Source organism: Manis javanica, chromosome 7, assembly GCF_040802235.1.
Source record: "Manis javanica isolate MJ-LG chromosome 7, MJ_LKY, whole genome shotgun sequence".
Lineage (NCBI taxonomy): Eukaryota > Metazoa > Chordata > Mammalia > Pholidota > Manidae > Manis > Manis javanica.
Window position 1 is genome coordinate 21,652,103 of NC_133162.1, and position 19,762 is coordinate 21,671,864.

General features: G+C 39.7%; 1 protein-coding gene across 10 annotated transcripts in view; it reads left to right on the forward strand.

The window, feature by feature from the left end:
* SORCS1 (sortilin related VPS10 domain containing receptor 1) overlaps nt 1-19,762 on the forward strand; it is a 502,721-nt gene that overhangs the window by 343,008 nt on the left and 139,951 nt on the right. For all 10 annotated transcript variants that reach the window (XR_012133041.1, XR_012133039.1, XR_012133040.1 and 7 more), the window contains exon 5: nt 383-456. Coding sequence is in view for 6 of the 10 variants with exons in the window: in XM_037001358.2 (XP_036857253.2) it covers nt 383-456 (74 nt within the window). In the remaining 4 variants the exon portion in view is untranslated. The remainder of the gene's footprint in view (nt 1-382; nt 457-19,762) is intronic.

Genomic DNA, 19,762 nt, shown 5'->3' on the forward strand with positions numbered 1-19,762 from the left:
TTTGAGAGGCAGGCCTAGGTTTTGTACTTCTTTGTTTCCCGCATAGTGATCTGTGTGTTACGTCAAGTGATACAGCTGACTTTGTAACTGGGAGAATGGGGTGCGAATCCCAGGTCATTCTAGTATTTAGTGGGCATGTGATTTTCAGCAAAGCAATTAACCTTCTAGAACCTCAGTTTCTTTGACTATATAATGGAGATATTAATATCTGCCTTGCAGAATATAAGTGAGGAGTAGAGATGATATGTGGAACACTCACCTGGCATGTGGCAGATGTTCAGTAAATGGCAGGCACTATTACTATTGCCAGTCCAATGAGATGCTGTTGGTGCATTCAGTGTACAGTAGGGTCACGGTACTTAATAATTTCTCTTGTTTACAGCTCTACAGCTCTGCTGAATTTGGGAGAAGGTGGCAGCTTATCCAGGAAGGAGTCGTGCCAAACAGGTTCTACTGGTAAGTCTCACTGCATTCGATAGCACATTGAGGTATCACCCACTAAATGAGCATTGGAATATTTTTCTCACCCAGAGCTGTCATAGGAGGTCTGTGCTTATTGGGATAGGCCTACACCCCTCAGGGCAGGATATCACATTGGAGTAGCAAACACTTGAAGGGAATGTTAAAGCAGTGTCACAAACTCTGCAGTAAACCCCAAATAGATCATTGAGATTAATGAATTACAGGGGCTTTGTAACTGTTGTTTTGTTATATTTTGATGAGGCTTGTGAAACAGGCTTTTTAAAAAACATTCTATTAGGGATTTTTATTACAGCATTATGCACACATATATTACATGTTCAAATAAAGGTTTTCAATCTAAGTGTGTAGATCTTATTTAATCTAAAAATCTATCTTCCTCCCATTCCTGATTTCAGGAATTCTAGACCTTCTCATCATCATATGGGGCACAACCAATGTTCTTAGTTTCTTACTTATACTTCCATAAATGTTATATGAATTACCAAATGTACACATATACACATACCTATCTATCTGTCTATCGCCTTATATATATTCTTAGCTTGGACTTCTATAACAAAATACCATAGACTGGGTAGCTTAACACATTTATTTCTCAGTTCTGGAGGCCAGGAAGTCCAAGGTCAAGGAGCTGGCAGATTCAGTTCCTTGTGAAAGTCAGGACATTGCAGATGACTGCCTTCTTGATGTGTTCTCACATGAGAGAAAGAAAAATGATGAGCAAAAAAGAGAAGACAAAATATTATTATTTGTTTGTTTTTAACCACTGGAGCCCAGCCCCTTGATTAAACTAGAGGGAACCTCCCTCCATGTGAATAGGTGCCTCCAATTGAAAAGAAGGGAAATGATAGAACTTCCTGTAACTCTGGTGGGCACATCCCAGGACAAAATACCTTTGAAACCAAAATCAGTCAAAAGGAGAAATTTAAAGTTTAAGAAACCCCTTTATTGCTTACAAGCAGTTGGCTCACATCTCTCTTGACCTGGCTGCTGTAGCAGAGCAAAAATCTCCACCCAACCTCTCAGGTCTCTCACTGGCCTTGTAATTACCTATTGATATGGAAATGAACTATGCTCTCCACCCCTTGGAAACACCTATTGATATGCAGATGCATTAAAGCCAGGCCAGAGATTCTGGAAATACTGCAATTTTACCCGCACTTCCTTTTGGCCTTTCAGTTTCCAAGTGCCTAGATTCTAGTAAAATAAGAACAAGCTATCAAGCATTCTAGTGTAAATTTTATGTTACTTATCAATCTCTTTTGAATTTACAACCTAAACCCTGCCAAAAGATGTGACTTTACCTGATTCATCTAATCTGCCTAGGGAAAAGATATTTAGGTTGTTTCCAGACTTGCTGGTAGAAACAGCGCTATAAAGAATCAGCTTAGACAAGAGTTTAAATATTCCTTGTTCACATCATCCAGAATCATTGGGACCATGACCTTTTAGGAGCCAATGAGTTTCCTGCAGTTAAGACAGTAAAAGGTATCTCCCCTGTCCTCCTGAAACCACACTGCCTCTCATTAGCCTTTGGACTGACATGCACCTAAAAGCTCCCCACCCCACCCCAATTCTCATACTTCTAAGAGGAATTAATTTTTGTCTTTCTCATTTTCAAACATTGCCCCAAAAACCCCCTGGGAATCAAAAGCCAGAGAACTGCATTAGAGAAATATGGTAAAGCTCTGGTGAAACTCCCTGAAAAGGTGGATATGGGTAAAATTGTAATATTTCCAGAATATCTTGCCTGCCTTTAGTATATCTGCATATCAATAGGCATTCAGAGGTGGAAAGAAGTATGGCTTTAGTGCATTTGCATCATTCCTCAGGGGTGGAGAGAAGTTTATCTGCATATCAGTGGGTAATTTCCTGGACAACAGAGGGCTTATCTGTATCTGTGAGGTGAGGGGGAGGGCTGGTTTTGCTTCTGCTGGAGCAGCAAAGAGAGAAAGTCCTGGACTTCAGTTTGTAAGCAATGGATGGATTTTAAACTTTATTTCTCCCTTTGACTGATTTCAGTTTTTAGAGGTATTTTGCCCCAGGATTTCCTCTCCCCAGACTAACATCAGAAGTCAAGTAACTGGCAAACAAACAGGCTCAGAGATAACACACCAGGCTTCTGTATGGAATGGTATATTTTCCCCCTTTGCTCTGAACCTTCCCTACACTCCCCAATCCCCCTTCATAGAGGGTGTTAAACTCCAAAGGGGGAGAATCCCAGAGCAAAATAACCTTTGAAACCAAAATCAGTCAAAGGGAGAAATAAAGTGGGAGAAATCATTTATTTCTTGCAAGCAGGGTCCACTTCTGCTCTCCCTTGTCTCTCACAACCCAGCTGCAGAAGAAGGGACCCCACCCAACCTCTCTGGTCCACATAAGCCCTCCCTTGCCCTTGTAATTACCAATTGATATGGAGATGGACTACTTCTCTCCACCCCTTAGAAACATCTTGTGTGATGATGCACTAAAACCAGGTGAGAGATTCTGGAAATATTGCAGTTTTACCCACAAGAAACATTTATAACTAAAGAAAGTTTTGTTGCATAGAAGCTATTCACCTGTTTGCCACTGCCACTCTTGCTCTGAAATGCCTTGATCCTTGCTTTTGGTACTCAAGTGGGCCTTTCCCTTCTCCAGGAATTCAACTCTAGCTATCACTGAGTCTCCCTTCTCTGACCAGCATTTCTTCTCTTCCTCTCTTACTCATTTTGTCCCTTATTTATGAGACACTTTACATATTTTACCTGTATATCATAAAGTCACTTTTTGGAAGTAGTCGATACCTTCTTTTATTTCTTTCATTCTCTCTTTTACTTGGTGTTATATGTGCATAGAAAGGCCTCAGAAAATAAATAAATGAAGGATTAAAGTAAATTAATGTCACAATTCACAGAACACTGGGCAAAGTTTATTCCTACCAACAGAAACAAACATTAACTAAAAGATGAACTAAGAAAAAGAACTGAGATGACACTATTTCCCATATAAGTAGTATATGGGACACAATATTTTCCAGCTCACTGAAGAGCTTACTGACACAGCATTATGAGGTGAACAGATCCCATCATTGCTTTGGCTGGTGTTAATTGCAATCTCTTCTTATCTATTCTTTGAATGGGGGTCTCCTATCTGAAAGCCTGATTAGCAAAGCCCTTGTAACCAAATGTTATAATATCATTAGCTTTATAAAAGTTTTACACATGATTTTGGATGAATTCTAATTAATCTGTCTGTAAAGTAAAATTAAAAATACCCCTCCTTTTGCCTTTGGGAACATAGAGATGTAGCTCTTCCATTCAAGTCCTAGCATTGTGATAAGCATTATTCAAACTTAAGCTATTTAATCCTCACAACAATTTTATGAAAGAAGCCTTGCATTATCATCATTAACAGATGGGGAACCTATGGTATGGAGAGGTTAAGTAATTTAGCCAAGGTCACACAGCCAGAAAGTGGCAGATCCAGGATTCAGTTGCAGGCAGTTTGGCTCTGAAGCCCAACCTCTACTAAATCAATGGAATCTGTTGCCTCTGTTTCTTGGCCTTTTTCTCTGGACTGAGGCTGTGAGCCCTGGAAATCCAGCCCATTCAGGCAGATGTATAGGGAAAACCCTTCAGCTCTTTTGGCCCCTGTGCCCGCGTGTGCGTCTCTCCAGCTAAGCTCGGCAAATGGCCCTCACGGGCCCATACACTCAGTGGGTTTTTCCAGAAAGGCATAAGACTGTAAATTGCACAGTGCACATGACTGTAGATGAAAATCTCTTGGTCCCTAGATGTACCGTCTGTATTTTCTGACTCTGAGCAACTTCCAAAGGCTGGAAGAAAAGTGTCAATCAAAGAGTAACTCAGGGGGAAAATCCGGGGACAAAATACCTTGGAAACCAAAATCAGTCAAAGGGAGAAATAAAGTGGGAGAAACCCGTTTATTTCTTAAAAGCAGTCCACTTCTGCTCTCCCGTGTATCTCACGACCTGGTGGCAGAAGAAAAAGCCCCCACCCAACCTCTCTGGTCCAGATAAGCCCTCCTTGCCCTTGTAATTACCTATTGGTATGGAGATGGACTACTTCTCTCCACCCCCTGGAAACACCCATTGTGTGGAGATGCATTAAAGCCAGGTGAGAGATTATGAAAATACTGCAGTTTTACCCACAGAAAGTATTTATTAACTCACTCCTGGAAACAGGTTGCTTCAAATCACATAGGAACTGTGGGGCTATCTAGGATTATTTAGCAAGTTTAATTAAAAGAGACTCCCTTTAATCATTTCTGCTTGGGGCCTGGTTATGGGGGTGTGAAGGGACTGAGGGGAATTTCTCTAGTGCTAAAGCAAATTATTAAAATGACCCTGGCTAATGATATAGCATTTCCCATAGGGAAAAATGATGAATTTGCTATTTTCCTCATCACCTAGTACATCTGAGAAATATATTTTGGGTGGCAATAGTAATGCCACCCCTGGAAGTAATCAATGCCAGTTGTAAAATAATTATGGAGTGCAAGAGCTTATTCTTTTGCTATCACAGTGGTTGCTATTAATACTACCATACCTGACAGAACTATGAACTTTCTTCTAAGGGGTTCAAATTGCTTCCAAAGCTGATTCACATGTATAGGGCATCTTATAAAACACATTTTAACACAGTATTTCCCTTAATAGAGTAAGCATCCTTTTTGTTTACCTGTGATAGCAATCTTGTTCTTTACTGTATCAGAAGTCAATTACATTAGGAGGCAGTGCAGCCTGGAATTAAGGGCCTCGAAGATGCTGAGGTGGGAGTTCTAGCTTTGCCATTTGCTAAGTAAGGGATCATAGGGAAATTGCTTAACTTCTGTATGCCTCAGTTTTTTCCCCTGTAAAGTGAAGATAATTAATACCTACTTCATTAAATAAGGTGCTGGTATGAGTTGGTTACATGGCTGGCACCTAAGAATTGTATTAAGTGTCCACTGACTGATAGTAATAATATTATTAATAGTGGTTGACTTTTTGCATCTATTCATTTCCTTTCCGCCCACGTTGGCTTCATTCTCAGGTTGGCTTTCCCTGTTCGTGGCAATGACGAGCATCATCAGCCACAGCTTAGCGGCCCCATCTAATCATTCTGCCTCTTTCCCTTTATTCCCAGAGATTTAATCTGAGTAGTCTGGCTTGGATGAAAGCTATACAAGTGGCACATTACCCATGAGCTCAGACGCATGAGCTACCCCGGCCGGGGAACTGAACTAGGAAGAGGGGTTGAGTCCCAGTCAAGCTGCATGGTTCAAGGTTTGGGGAGAGATGATGCCTAAAAAAAAGAAAATCTGGTTCTCTCATCACGGAAAGGGAGGACAGATTTTCATTACAGGGAAAGGAATTCAGATGGGAAAACTGAGTGTCAACAAGATGAAGTTCCTTAATAGGGATTTGTATTTGTTAAGTAGCTGCAGTGGTCTGGGCACATGATAAATCATGCCATTTGATCCTCATAACAAGATTGTGAGGTAGGGATTCTCATTCTCACTTTGATGAAATAGGAAAGCAGTGCAGTTTGTCCAGCATAACACACATAATATATAATACAGCCAGGTTATGAAACCTGGCCTGTCTGGGTCCATGACCCTTGCTTGCAGTAGTAAAGAACATCCCAAAATTCAAAACTTATTTCCCACTCACATCCTACAATAATAGCTGCTAGTTTAATCATTCAATAGATAAGAGCCATGGTATTGTGTTTGACATTGAAGAACTTGGACTTGAAGAATCGGTAGTACCCAAATGCCTCAAATAAGTGAAGGTCCTGCCAAAAGCCAAATTCATTATTAGAGGTTGATGGATGTGGTTTATTGTGATCTGATTCAAGCTTAAGACAAAGCAATGGAAAGCGGTTTTCATTATAAACCACTCAGCAATCTATTATCTCTGTAAAAGACAAGGCAACTTTAGAGCTATTTAACTTAATTAAATATAAGTTCTAACTTATTTTATTGATTATGTTGTTCTGACATATATGGAGCTGGCTGGAAACAAGGACAGCTGAATGGTGATTACATATTTTCTGTGACTAATTCACACATGGAAGATTAAGAGCTGGCTCAACAATGACCCTTTGTCATTCTGGAATGCCAGCTTTGTTTCAGTGATGTTCCTCAGGGGGCATATGACAGCTAAATTGTATAGCAGAGAGATACAGAAATACTTACAACTCCATACCCAGTGTGTCTGCACACAAAAACACATTCTCATTCTATCCCACAGGTCAATGCCAGTCAGTATGAATGACTTCCCTTTCCACTTCTTTGGCAACAAGTCCTGTTTCTTGAATGTTTATCATGGTGCCAAGCCCTGTGCTAAATGCTTTGCATGTGAAACAATTTACTGAACAAAACTCTTTTACAAGAAATGTGATGGAAAAATGTAACCTGTTTTAAGAAACAAAACACTTTTAAAAGATGTCGGCTCATGACTCTGGAAATACAGAAATTGTAGCTTCATCGAGACTCCCCTCGATTCAGAAGCTCACTAAAGTCACCGGATCTTGCTCTCTGCCCATCACTCAGCTCTGCTCTCCTCTGTGTTAGCTTTACTCTCAGGCAGGCTTGTTCTTCCTCATGGTCTCCAGCAGCTTATATCTTTCGATTCAATACAGTGGTAAAGAAAATACCTGCTTGCTTGGTTCTCCAGCAAAACTTCTGGGATTAAGTCTCATTCCTGATTAGGTAACATGCTCACATCTAGACCTGGGAGTTGGATCAATTCCAGCAAGCCATGTGGACAGAAAGTAAGGAATGATGATGGCCCAGGAAGGGCTGGGGGTCTCTTACTGCCGGAGTCCAGCTCCAGGGATCCCTGCAGGAGAAACGGCGTCGGCGAGTGATGACACAGACACTAGCAGAGATGCTAAACTGGCCTGTTTATTGACAGAAACTTTAAGCAATATATAAGAGATTGGTTGCATGAAATCATTATAAAATCATCATAAAGCATGTGTCATTAGGTGATTTATGGCATAATCTATTTCTCGGAATGTTTGCCTGCTTTCCCAACCATGAAAGGTCATTATGATCTTTTCCTCAAGATTTTTCTGTTACTCTAATCTCAGGTTAAATTTCTACAAGGCACCACAATGTCTTCTGAATGTGTCTTAAAACTTGCTTAACCGGACTCCCACCTAGGCTCACTGTGGGGGCGTGTGTTTCCATAGTTCCCTGAAGCCATTTACAGTAGAATGAGCAGCATTCATTCTATTGATCTGACTATAACAATGCGTGCTGTAATTTCTATAGTAATGATTCATAAGGGGACTCTACCAAGATTTTTCCACCTGCTTTCCTGACTCACACCCCATGTTGGTCACCTGTTGTTTCTCCTGGGGGCCCAAGTTGGCCTGGGAGCTGTACCCTGAAGTCACCTGAAGTTTCTTCTATTTCCCAGCCCAGGGATATTAACCACCGGCCTGAGGGGAATGTGCAGTGTCACGAGCTGAGTTTTATGATTGCTCTACAGCTCCTAACAGTCCTTTGTCTAGGGGCTTTTTCTGATTCATGAGGGCTGTTCGAATCTAGGGGAATAGTGAAATTAAGCAAGAGAAGAGATATCATCAGTAGCCTTCCCTCTGGGGGCCCGCCGTGCGGCACCCGTCCATCGCCCCCTGGACCGTGCCATCAGACAGGCGGAGTTGGTTGGCTCCCGGCATTTTACCAAGGAAGGGAGAAGGTTAATGGGAAGGCATCACCAAGAGGCTCCCATTGCCAATAGGTGTTTTAATTTGCATTTTTAGATGATAAATAAACCAGAAGATAAATATGAAAATAAAACCCCAGATAAACTAAATAATTTTGCCTAATCTCACATGTTAATAAGTTATGATGGAATTCTAAGCCCAGCTTCAAATTTACTATTTGGGTGTTATTTAAAAATTGCTTCACCTTCCTGAGCTTCAATTTCCTTCTCCCAAGGCTTATGTTGAGAATTAAAAATATTTAATTTACATATTGTTATAATTACTATTAACTTAGCACTCAGTATGTTCTCCATAACCATCTTTTTATTTCCTCATTTTCCTCTACTGCTGGAAGATAAAGTACTTAAGGACCAAGGCTGTCTTTAGCATATTTCCATCTGTCTGTGTATGACAGTAAATGGCATAGCAGAAACGTGGACACACACACTTAAAGGACTCAAATGCACTGAACACATGTGTGCACATATGTGCACACACCAAAACCCACAAACACATGTAGATTGAAACATGTCTTGAAGGAACTGCTTTGTTAAATTAGGGAGACATAATAGATGATGTGTCTTTCCTACCAGCATGAAAATGTTAGACCTTCTAAGCCATCAAAGTATATGTGGAAGGAGGGAAAATTCTAGATCAGTAAAAGGAACACTTTTTCAGGCAGTAGGCTATTTACTAGCTCACCAGGCATCCATGTAAGCAGGGGAACTTAAGCACAGATGGGGTGACTAGATCCTAGACCGCTCTTACAGGGAAGTGTGCCCTACACTGACAGTGTTGACAGATCCTTTATACATCAGAATACGGGATTCAGGAGAAGAACTCAAAACCCCTTTTTTTGGAGTGTGGACTTTATTCTCTCTTCTCTTACACTCTCCCTCATCCTCCCAGACAGTCTCTGGTGATTCCAGCCCTCTGCCCTCTAGGCTGAACCTTGTCTGTGGTTTGAGTAAGGAGCAGGGAGCAGAAACAGGAAATCATTACTGAGTTCACATCCCAAGAGCTGCACTGGGGCATTTCTGGTACCTGTACTAAGAATGGGAGGTAAGAGGGTTTTCATTATCCTTTCTCAAAGACCTGAAGCTTTACCTTTTTTTTTAGTTCTTTAGTGTTCTTCACATGGGTACCATTTTCCAACCTTCTTGTACCTTTCTCCCCTTCTTAATCTCTTCCTATGATTAACAAGTTTCCCTGCAAATTAAGTTAAATTCCCCCTGCTGTGGTGTGAGCCCATTACTTTTCTCCCAGCCTTCTCTCACTAATGGCCATCACTGATTCCTGTCCTCCTTATCTTGATGATCTCCTGTCTCCATGGACTGTAGCTCCTCTGTCTCCAAGCAAATGAGATTCATTTCTCCAGATTTCCACTAAGAACTCTTAGGATAGTATAGTGCAGGAGAGGGCAGTGACTGAGAATGAAAGGGGAAGAATCCTTATAATTATGGTCACCTAATTTAGAAGAATATTAAAAGAAATTGACTCAAGTCCTAGTACTTAGACCTCACTTAACCTTCGAGTTCAAAAGCTTCTGGGTTTACAGTGTCTGCGTGTGTGGTTTCTCTTGCTCAATCACGTACCACACTTATATGTTGCCTTTAGTCAGTAAAAGATGGTCTTTAGTATCTAAAAATGGGAGCTCTGGAGTCAGAATGCCTTTGTTAGAATCCTGTTTTCAAGGAATGTGACATTGAGCTATTTAATCAACTTCATAAGACTTACAACCTTCATCTGTATAATGTCATCATAATAGTGCCCTCCTCATATGTTTATTCAGATTGAAGTGAGAATTCAGATTAAACTCTAAACACATATAATACATAATAAATAAATTTTAACTATTAAAAAGAGGAATAGGGTAGAGTTGGACATCGGTGAGTTTCTGAAATATGACAGTCTAATTTCTGATATTCAATTTCATCATTTATGTTTTCAATGAGAATTTTTTATATGTACATGAATTTTGCTTCTTTGTTGCCCCAGAATCAGGAGCAATGGATAATCAGCCTACTGTTTTATTTTAAGCTTCTCAATTACTTGAAAATTCTTGTGTTGCCTAGTTCATTTAATTTATATTGGCTGAGTAATTTTCAGAGCTGATTCCTGGCCATGAATATAAAGGAAATAGAGTCCTTACTATGTTTGGACTGCTTGGAGATGCAGTGGGAGCCCTACAGAAGTATATGGAAGGGTACTGCTCTGCATAGCTGCCCTCTAAGTCTGCAGCCAAGCATCTGGCTTGGGGACGGAAATCACAAGGCTGTCCTATTGAAAGAAAAGCTAGACAAGGAATTGGGAAGGAAAGAGCAAAGATGGACTAGAACCTGCCAGCACTCTGCACTGCCTCTCATCACCTCTAACCAAAACGACCTTCAGAGTGAAATAGCTGCTGCTTTGCTCCTGTCTTCCAAATCTCACATGTATTTCCTCTTGATCAATTCTAATTTAAAACCATACGGAGACTCTGGGAAACAGAGTTGTAGCTTGGCCAAAGTGATGCAGTACAAAGCCATCACATTCTACCCTTTGAAAACTTGCACCTGGGCTCATCTTTTTAAACCATGTATAATTTCAAAATAAAAATAAAAGCAAAATTATGCTTCTACCTAGCACGATGGGATTTCCCTCCATGCAAGTTAAAACATGATAAATACCTTCCTGAAAAGATCAGAAAAATTTGCATATGTCACATTATCTTTGAGTGGAATTCCTCTTCTAGCTGAGTAATACTTCCCCTGTTTATATTATGTAACCAAAATAACTGCAGTGTCAGGTTGGCCCCTAGTAGCACATCTTCGGTAGAAGCATAGAGGAGTGGGAGGGAGAGAAAGGAAAGTAAAAGATTCACACAATGTATACTCACATTAAATTAAGACTGGAGGGAGTTGGTTCTAGGGAATAGGTTCTACAGAAAGGGATTTGTCTGGGTAGACCGGAGATGAGAAGAAATTGGCCGAAGAGCCTGGCTAAGTGAAACGCCTTGGGTAGTGCCTAACGCGCACCGCACAGCACCAAGCCTAAAAAATCTATGAAATGAAGATACACCCTTATGTTGTTTCTGTTAAAAAAACATCTGCAAATTTAACTTTACCATTTCAATGATTTTAAGATGCCAGGTGACTTAGTTTAAGATGAAAGGAAAAAAAAAAGCATTTTGGAACTGGTAAAATGGGTGACCAGTAAATATTTGTTGAATAAGTAAAAATTGTGGAGGCAAATGTTGGGAATAAGGGACCCAGATATTTATTTTCAAGCCAAAGGTTAGGTGAGGTTGTCTTAGTAGATAACTAATAAGATGTGGGATGGTAAATTCTAGACAGGATGGAAGAGAAGACCCAGTCACTAACTCATTTGACTGGGTAGGAATGAAAGGCAGAGCCATCAGAGGAAGACCCTAAAAACAACAATTTGACTAGTGAATCCATGTATATGAGCAGTTCTGAAGTGTTTATGAATCAGAATCGCAGAATTCCTAGAGAACTTAGAAGCTACCTTATCTGACCTCCTATGAGTTGCAAGAATCCCTTCTAGACGTTTCTAGGTAAATGGGTGAATACAGCCTTTTGATTTGAGAATGGAACTTTGTCTATCTGTCTATAAGTATCTGTCTTCATCTAAAGAGAATAACCAGAGGAAATGGACCTGTCCCACTATTTTTTATTGTTGGCTCTGGCACTTAAAACATCAATACCTCTAAACAGAGCAATTCCATAATTTAGAGAAACCTGACATGGTTTTCACAGGCATGGTGAGATGTGCCCTGGGGTGGGGGACAGAATCTGCTGCAGCATTTAAGAGATTTATGCTAAGGGTTTTACATGAGTGCCCAAGTTTAAGGCAGATAAATACCAGAAGTCAAATACTACCAACAATTGAATTACAAAACCATTATCATGTGCTGAACAGAGCAATTTTATGACTCTACGGTGACATGATGAAACTTGTTAGAATATTTATGTGCCTGGGATAGCATCTGCATCACCCATCCAGAGGACAAACTGGCTCTTCCTGGTGCCTCATATGAGCAGTTAGCCTGCCTTAGTAATTCAGTAGCCGTAGAAAACAAGAGGCCTGAGAGAAGAATCCAGAACATAGTATGCAGCCACATCAAGCACAAGCCTCACGTTTGACCTCGCATTTCAACAGCTCCTGGGTGGAGCTTATGTATGCTGTCAGCTGAAATCAAGCTCTTCTCTTAGTAACCAGGGCAGCCCTAGAATAAAAACTCTGGCTGCCCACCTTGTTTCCTACTTCTGAACAAATGCAGAGTAAGAACATCCAAAAAATAAGAACCACTTTTCCAATCTTATCATTAAAAAAATATAATGATATGACTTTATTTGTTGTAATTTTTGAAATCTATGAATCAAAAACTAAAGGCCTCTGAAATGCTACAGTAGTTTACCTGCTTTACATAATGAAATGACAACATAACCAATCTATTCCATGTGATGACAATGATTTTGTACAAAGAGATCACTTTTCTGTTTATAGTAGATTTGATGTAATTGAGGATAGCCTTATGAGATTTGGATATAGTTTTCTCCCCTTTTTGTTCTGAATTAATTTATAGTTACAGAAGAAATGTACAGACAGGACAGACAGTTCCCATATACAGTACTCAGCTTCCCCTAATATTAACATCTTATATAACTGTGGTTCAATAGTCACAACTAAGAAATTAACATTGGTAAATATGTCAACTGAGCTGGAGATTTTATTCAGATTTCCTCAGGTTTTCTGATTTCTTTTTTTCTGAGTCCAACATAATCCAAAATCCCACATCGCATTTCTTTGTCATATCTTCACATTTGTGGCAGGTTCTCCATCATTCCTTATCTTTGATGACCTGGACAATTTTGAGCATACTCATTAGGCATTTTGTAGAATGCCCCTCAAATTGGATTAGTCCAATATGTTCTCATGACTACAGGGTTATCGATTTTGGGGAAGAATATCACAGAAATGATGTGCCCTTTTCATGGCATCATATCAAAAAATACATCTTTCTACCAATACAAATATCGATATGTCTTACTGCAAGTGACATTACCCTTGATCACTTGAGGAAGGTAGTGTCTGCCCAATTTCTCCATTGCAGAGCTTCTATTTTTCCTGTTCCAAACTCCATTTATTGGAGGCAAGTCACTAAATCCAGTTCATGCTCTGGGAAATAGAATTAAGCTCCAACTCCTGGCAGGAGGAGTATCAAAAACTGTGTGAACATATGTTAAAATCACCACAATAATTAATAAATGTTTTGGGAGAGATACTTCAAAGCAATGCATTTTGCCCACTAGTTTTAGTATTCAGTCGATCTTCCCTGCAGCAATTATTAGTGTGGTGTTCTATTGGAAAATTTCTGTTTCAGTGATTTCTTGTATATGCATTCATTGGAATTTTTCTGTAAGGAATAATTGCCCTGTCTTGGCCATTTATTTATCTGTAGCATTGTTCTGTTGCTCAGAGAATAAGGTGACCAGAAAAGGTGGTGAATAAGCCCAATTCTGGATTATGTCCTGTTGTTTCTTCATCCTCTCAAGAATCTCTGTGCCCTGGTTCTGAGTCAGTGGCCACATAATCCCTGTTAGACAGTAATGTGCCATTAAGGTGTCACCTGCTAATTAAGGTCAAGACATCCCTGGTCAACGAAGTTCTTTCTCGAGGAACATTGTAAGGTCTGACCTGGGATGAAGACCTCAGAAGGAAATGTATTTTCCCAGTGTTGCATCCCTTTTATTGGCCATGGAGGCAGGGATTCCCCCCAGTAGTTCTGGCTTGTCCCTGTTTGTTTTGTTGGGCATCTCACAGCACCTTCACTAGAGGGAGGGTGACATGGGAGTCCTCAGGTACTCATCATCTCACACACACAAACACACACACAAAGTTCTTCTTTCCCATGTCTCTCCTTTGTCCTAGCCAAAAAAAAAAAAAAGACACAGCTTGCTGCTCTTTAAAAACAAAACAAACCTCTAGGAAGGGTGCTGACCTCTGGTGCTGAACAGTGACTGTAATTCCCAAACAACCAACAGCAGGTTCCAAAATGACCAGTTGAAAACTATGTGAAAAATACAGTACAGGGAATAGGTAAATACCCTAAAGAGTTTAAGCACTCTTATCAGTGCAGAAATGTGAATAAAAACATCTCCATAAATATAAGGACCAATAATGTGAACAGGCAACTTTTAAAAGGAAAAAAAATGGTGATTACCACAAAATATTTAATCTTATAAATAGGAAATAAAAATTGAAACATGAAAGACATACCATTTACTAATCCATCAAATGGATAGAATTTTTAAGATGATGATACTTCATTTTGGTGAGAACATAGGAAATGGACTCTTATATGTTGTTCATAGGAGCATAGATTGTAAAAACTTTCTGGAAGATGGTAAGATAATATAACAGGCATCTTAAATGAAAGCCCATTCTCTTTAAGCCAATGAAATTCCCTCTTTTAATAATTCTAGCCATTGAAAAACCAAAAGATTAAAGAGACATATAAATATTTACCTTACAAAGATTATCAGTGCAGTATCGTATATAGACACTACCAATATTTCACGGCAGAACACTAGTTAAATAAATGATAGAATATCATGCAGCTGGCAAAAAAGTACATTCCATATTGTAGTATGCTGTGCTGTGTTCATGGTGTGATGCCGAAATTGGTTTTTTTTTTTAAAGGAATGACTACACAAACATAGGAAAGGTCCTAAAGGATCAACACAGCCTAGGTGGAAGGAGTGTGTGAAGGTTTTATTTTGCTTTTAATACTTTGGAACACTTTCCATTATATTTTAAATGGAGGTATATTACTTTTACAATGGGATTTTCTAATTAATTTTTAAAATAAATTATACCAATTATGATAATAAAGCAGCCAAGCATATTTCCCAGTTGGTGGGGAGTGGTTGGTAGGACCTGTGCAGAGGGAACCACGGAGAAGGGGGCCTCCCCTTGCCCGCTCCCTTTGCCAGCTGGGACTCTCCACCCTTTCCTCTGCCCGGTTCCCCTGCTGCTCCTTCGCAGCATCTCCTGTTCACTCCTTCCACCCTCCTCTCCTCTTCCCTCCCTCTCCTTCTCCCTAACTCCCCCACCCCTCTTCTCTTCTGTTCCCATCGCACTCAGATGTTTTCAACTCTAGGAATTCACATCCATAATAGAGTAGTGTTTGTTTGTTTTTTTAAATGATAAATTGAAAGGTGTTTTTTATGCTATCATCACGTTTATTTCCTTGGCCAAAAATCTTTTCATGGGATATTATCTCTGTACTTTGCCTGTTCCAGATCCCTTCCCACCTTGTCCTCAGAACTCTAGAAATTCTGTGTAAGTAAGCAAAGTACTAAGGAGAATAGCTGTCATTTTGCCACCTCAGGAATGTGTCTCTGAGATGAATATAATCTCTCCCTGTGTCTAACCAGATTCTCTCCTGGCTCCCCTCCAAGCTTTACCTACTGGATCACTTTCTCTTCCATGTTGAGGGGCTGGTGGATGATAGCCTCTTCAAGTATTTTCTTTAGAAGTACCAATACCCAACAATAAAGTTTTAATGGCTGGAAAAGTGTAGAGGAGCCATTTAAGAATGGTTAAACCAGCCTCACATGATGGCCAGGTACTTGACAGTCTAGTGTGGAGACTGGCCTTTCTCAGAAGGGCCAGTATTTATCAGTCATTGTGCAGAGAAGCCATCTTCCAATGTAGAAGCCCTGATATTTGGGGGCCTAAATTAAATTTCGTATGCAGTCTGTTTCCAAACTCTAACACATGGATCCCTCTCAAATATGCTTAGGCTCATGCTACTCTAATCCCCAACATACATGTCTTAGTCCCTCTGGGCTGCTGTAACAGAATATCACAGACTGGATGGCTTATAAACAACAAAAATTTATTTCTCACAGCTTTGGAGGCTGGAAGTCCAAGATCAGGGTGCCCCCATGCTAGTGTCTAATGAAGGCTCTGCTGCAGGTTTCAGACTGTTACCTTCTTGCTGTGTCCTCATGTGGTGGAAGGCAAAAAGGGACCCTCCCTGACCTCTTTTATAAGGGTACTAATCACCTCCCAAAGGTGTCATCGCCTAATATTCCCTTCTTGGATGTTAGGTTTCAACATAGGAATTTTGAGAGGACACAAACCTTCAGACCATAGCAACACATAACCCTCTCAGGGTGTCAAAATGTCTGAAGTTTTCCCATTATTTCACTTTACTGTTTTAGTAAAAGATACACACATTACCTTCTGAGTTAACACTGTCTTTCCTGAGACATTATGGAATGAAAAGAGAAATTTTTTTTTTTCCATGAGAAGGATAACTAGAGCAAGCCAAGAGCCTGGGCTGGTAGTTCCAGCCTCGACACTCTCTGAGTGGTGTGACCTGAGATGAGGTGTTTAACTTCCTAAAGCTTTGGTTTCCTGAATTGTGACATGTGATGTTTTGACTAGTTCATTTCTATCAGACTTTTCCATCTCTATAGGATCCCTTAATTCATACTATTGACAATAGTGGTAACTGCACCTGCTATATATTTTGCTCTTCACAACCATTTTATTAAGTATTATTATTATCATCCTTTTTACAGATGATACATGGAGCTGTAGAGAAATTAGAAAGCCGAGGTTCCAGTCTGATTGTGTCATTTATTAGCTCTAGGCCCTTAGGCAAGAAAATTGCTTTTAGAGCTACCGCTGCCTTTCTGTTATCTCCTCATTATTTTTCCTGAATGTATGTCATGTGTGAATTTCTAGGCACACAGTATGTATCCTTATCCAAGCTGTTGACAGTTGATGAGCAGGACAGCAGCAAGGGCACAGCCCCACGGGCCCTGCATGACAGCAGCCCCACACTGAGCAGATGAACACCCGCCGTTGATCAGCACCACGTGACAGTAGTTTTGTTTTTTGTGGGTTTTTTTTGTTGCTGCTTTTTTAAAAATGTAATTAAAGCCCTTTTTGGTTTACATATATATTTATTTTCTACACGACTTTCAAGAAATATTGTCACTACCACTAGATATTTTATATATTTTTATTTATTTGCACTTCCCCTGTTGTCTTCATTGAGCTGAAAACTTCGTGAAATGTAAGGATTATCCTTTGTCTTATTCATTGCTCAACCCTAAGCACCTAGAATTGCCATTGGCTCATTGTTGGTATTCAGAAAATATGTACTGAATTCATTCATTCATTCATTCATTCATTCATTCATAAATGTAATTGAGATTAATTGTCTGCCCTTGTGTGTATTAAGTGTTAGTGATACCCCGGGAATCCTCAGTCTGGAGCACTGGTCTTCATGGAGAGCCCCCCAGGGATATACAGGATGATTCACTGATACGTGGGAGAATATAATTTCTGAGGATTTTTGTTCCTATTTTAGTTCCTATTTTGGGTATATTTTCTAAAGTTAATATATTTACCTTGGTGCATTTTTTCAATTTATCACTAACAGAGCATCATATAATGGATGTGTACTCATTTTTTTTCCTTGTTTGATGTATGCAAACAAAAACTTTGGGGAGTGCTGTCCTTATAGTTCTCTTATGGAATATGATTTCTCTGGTTCAGATTGTCTTTAGCAGCGAAAAGCTCAGGTTTCAATTCCTTTACACACATATTTGTTCTTCCCTCTATCTGAATGTGTTGTCCTTAATAGAATTAGAAAGAAAGAGAAGTGGTTAAGGTTCTCTCCTCTTCTTGCCTTTTTTTATATGGTCCCTCTAGTCCTGAGCCAGACCTCCACATTGTCCTCTCACACTCTGAATTTAAGATCAACACATGCACACATCTTCTAGTGTCTTTAGCATCGCTTTGCTGCTGAAGCTTTTCCACAGCTTTCGCTTTCCAAGCACTCTTCGGTGGTGTCAGAAGGGCAAGTATGCTGAGATGTGAGACGTCAGAATGGTAAGTATCCAGGCCTGCTCTCCATACACTGCTCATTCATCCCTGCTCTCTATACCTTTGTGATTTGCACACAGTGATCATGCCCCTCTTAGGCTTTGTTTTCCATACTAAAGAAACTTTACTGTTTTTAATAATAGTACAGATTTATTAATATTAGTTATAAGAGTAATGCATAAATGCATCTTCCTTTTACTTTTTTTAGTTACTGATAAAAATGATGATACCTTTGACTATTACCCCTAATTCTAAAACCTCCCAGAGGTAGCTACTATTATGAATTTTGTACATGTCTTTCTAGTTTTATAATATATACATTATATAAATTATATAATTATTAATCATATATTTAAATATATATAAATACTATTATAATTATTGTTATATAATTATAGTAAGTATACTATATTACATGTATACACTCATTAAACAACATATAGTGTTATGTAATTAATTATGATATATGTGCGTGTATATATATTCACACACATATTTTTGCTTTGGGTAAATCAATAGACAATCATTAGATAAATTAGGTATTTTCATTTAATAGATTGCACTAAAGTAGAAATCTGTCCCACCAACTTTATGTTCTGGCATGGAACAGTCTCCAAGATATATTATGGAGTTAAATTAACAAGTTGCTAAAATACATAGGGAATGATACCACTAAAGTTAAAAAGATGAAAAGAAACCTTATTAAAAATATTGGGAGCTGGTCCTTTGCCACAAATCCCAAGCTGTCCTGACACAGACATGGGCATTTTGATCACTTTAAATATATTTCTCTGCATCTCACTGGCACTATGATTTCTGTTTCAGGATCAGGCTCATGATCTGGTTATGTTCCTTGGTAGGATCCCCTCATCCTTGTTCAGGAAAAAACCAAGTCAGGAAGGGGCCATAAAATGGGGAAATAGGAAGGAAAGAGAAAATGTAAACAATGGTGTTAGAAGCAAAGCCATTACATTAGAAAGAGGGAAAGGGGGCCAGGGAAGAGGGGAGCTGCAGTGGAATGGTTTGTCTTGACCAACTGAGACCTGGCCATTTTGATGCCTGGAGAGACACAGGTTGCTTGTTTCCATGTATTGCTTTTTCTACCAAGTGCTTTGTACAACAAACTTCCTCACCTCCTGACTACTTTCCTGAGCTTTATGTGTTCTTTGATTCTGGGTCAGACATCCCATTCTCGCTCTGCCCCCCTAAACACCCCCACACCCCCACACCCACAGCCCTGCACACACCTTGCATGCACTTTACTGCAGGTGGGTCATATGGTGTAACAGCTGGGCTTCCGGCTTGTAGAATAAGGATGACAAATACAGAATCTGATGGGTTTAAGGATGTTGACCTTGCTGAGTCTCAGTAATCGTTACACATTCAAGAAACTAAGCATCATTTTTATTTGCCTGTTTTTCTGTTTATTTATCTGTAGTAACTACCTTTGAGTCTTGGAAACCAGTGTGACAGTGTAAAGGCCCACAGAAAGCAAGCAAGCATGCTTCTTAGGCTTCAGGGAAAGGTTCAAATAACAACTTTAGGTTGCTTTTTATTTATTTTGTTCTAGTCCATTCCCTCTGAATGGGCAAGGTGCCCATTTGTTCAAAGATAAAATCTGTGGCATTAGCCAGGACTTCCCTGGTGATGTTTGTCCTGAGAGC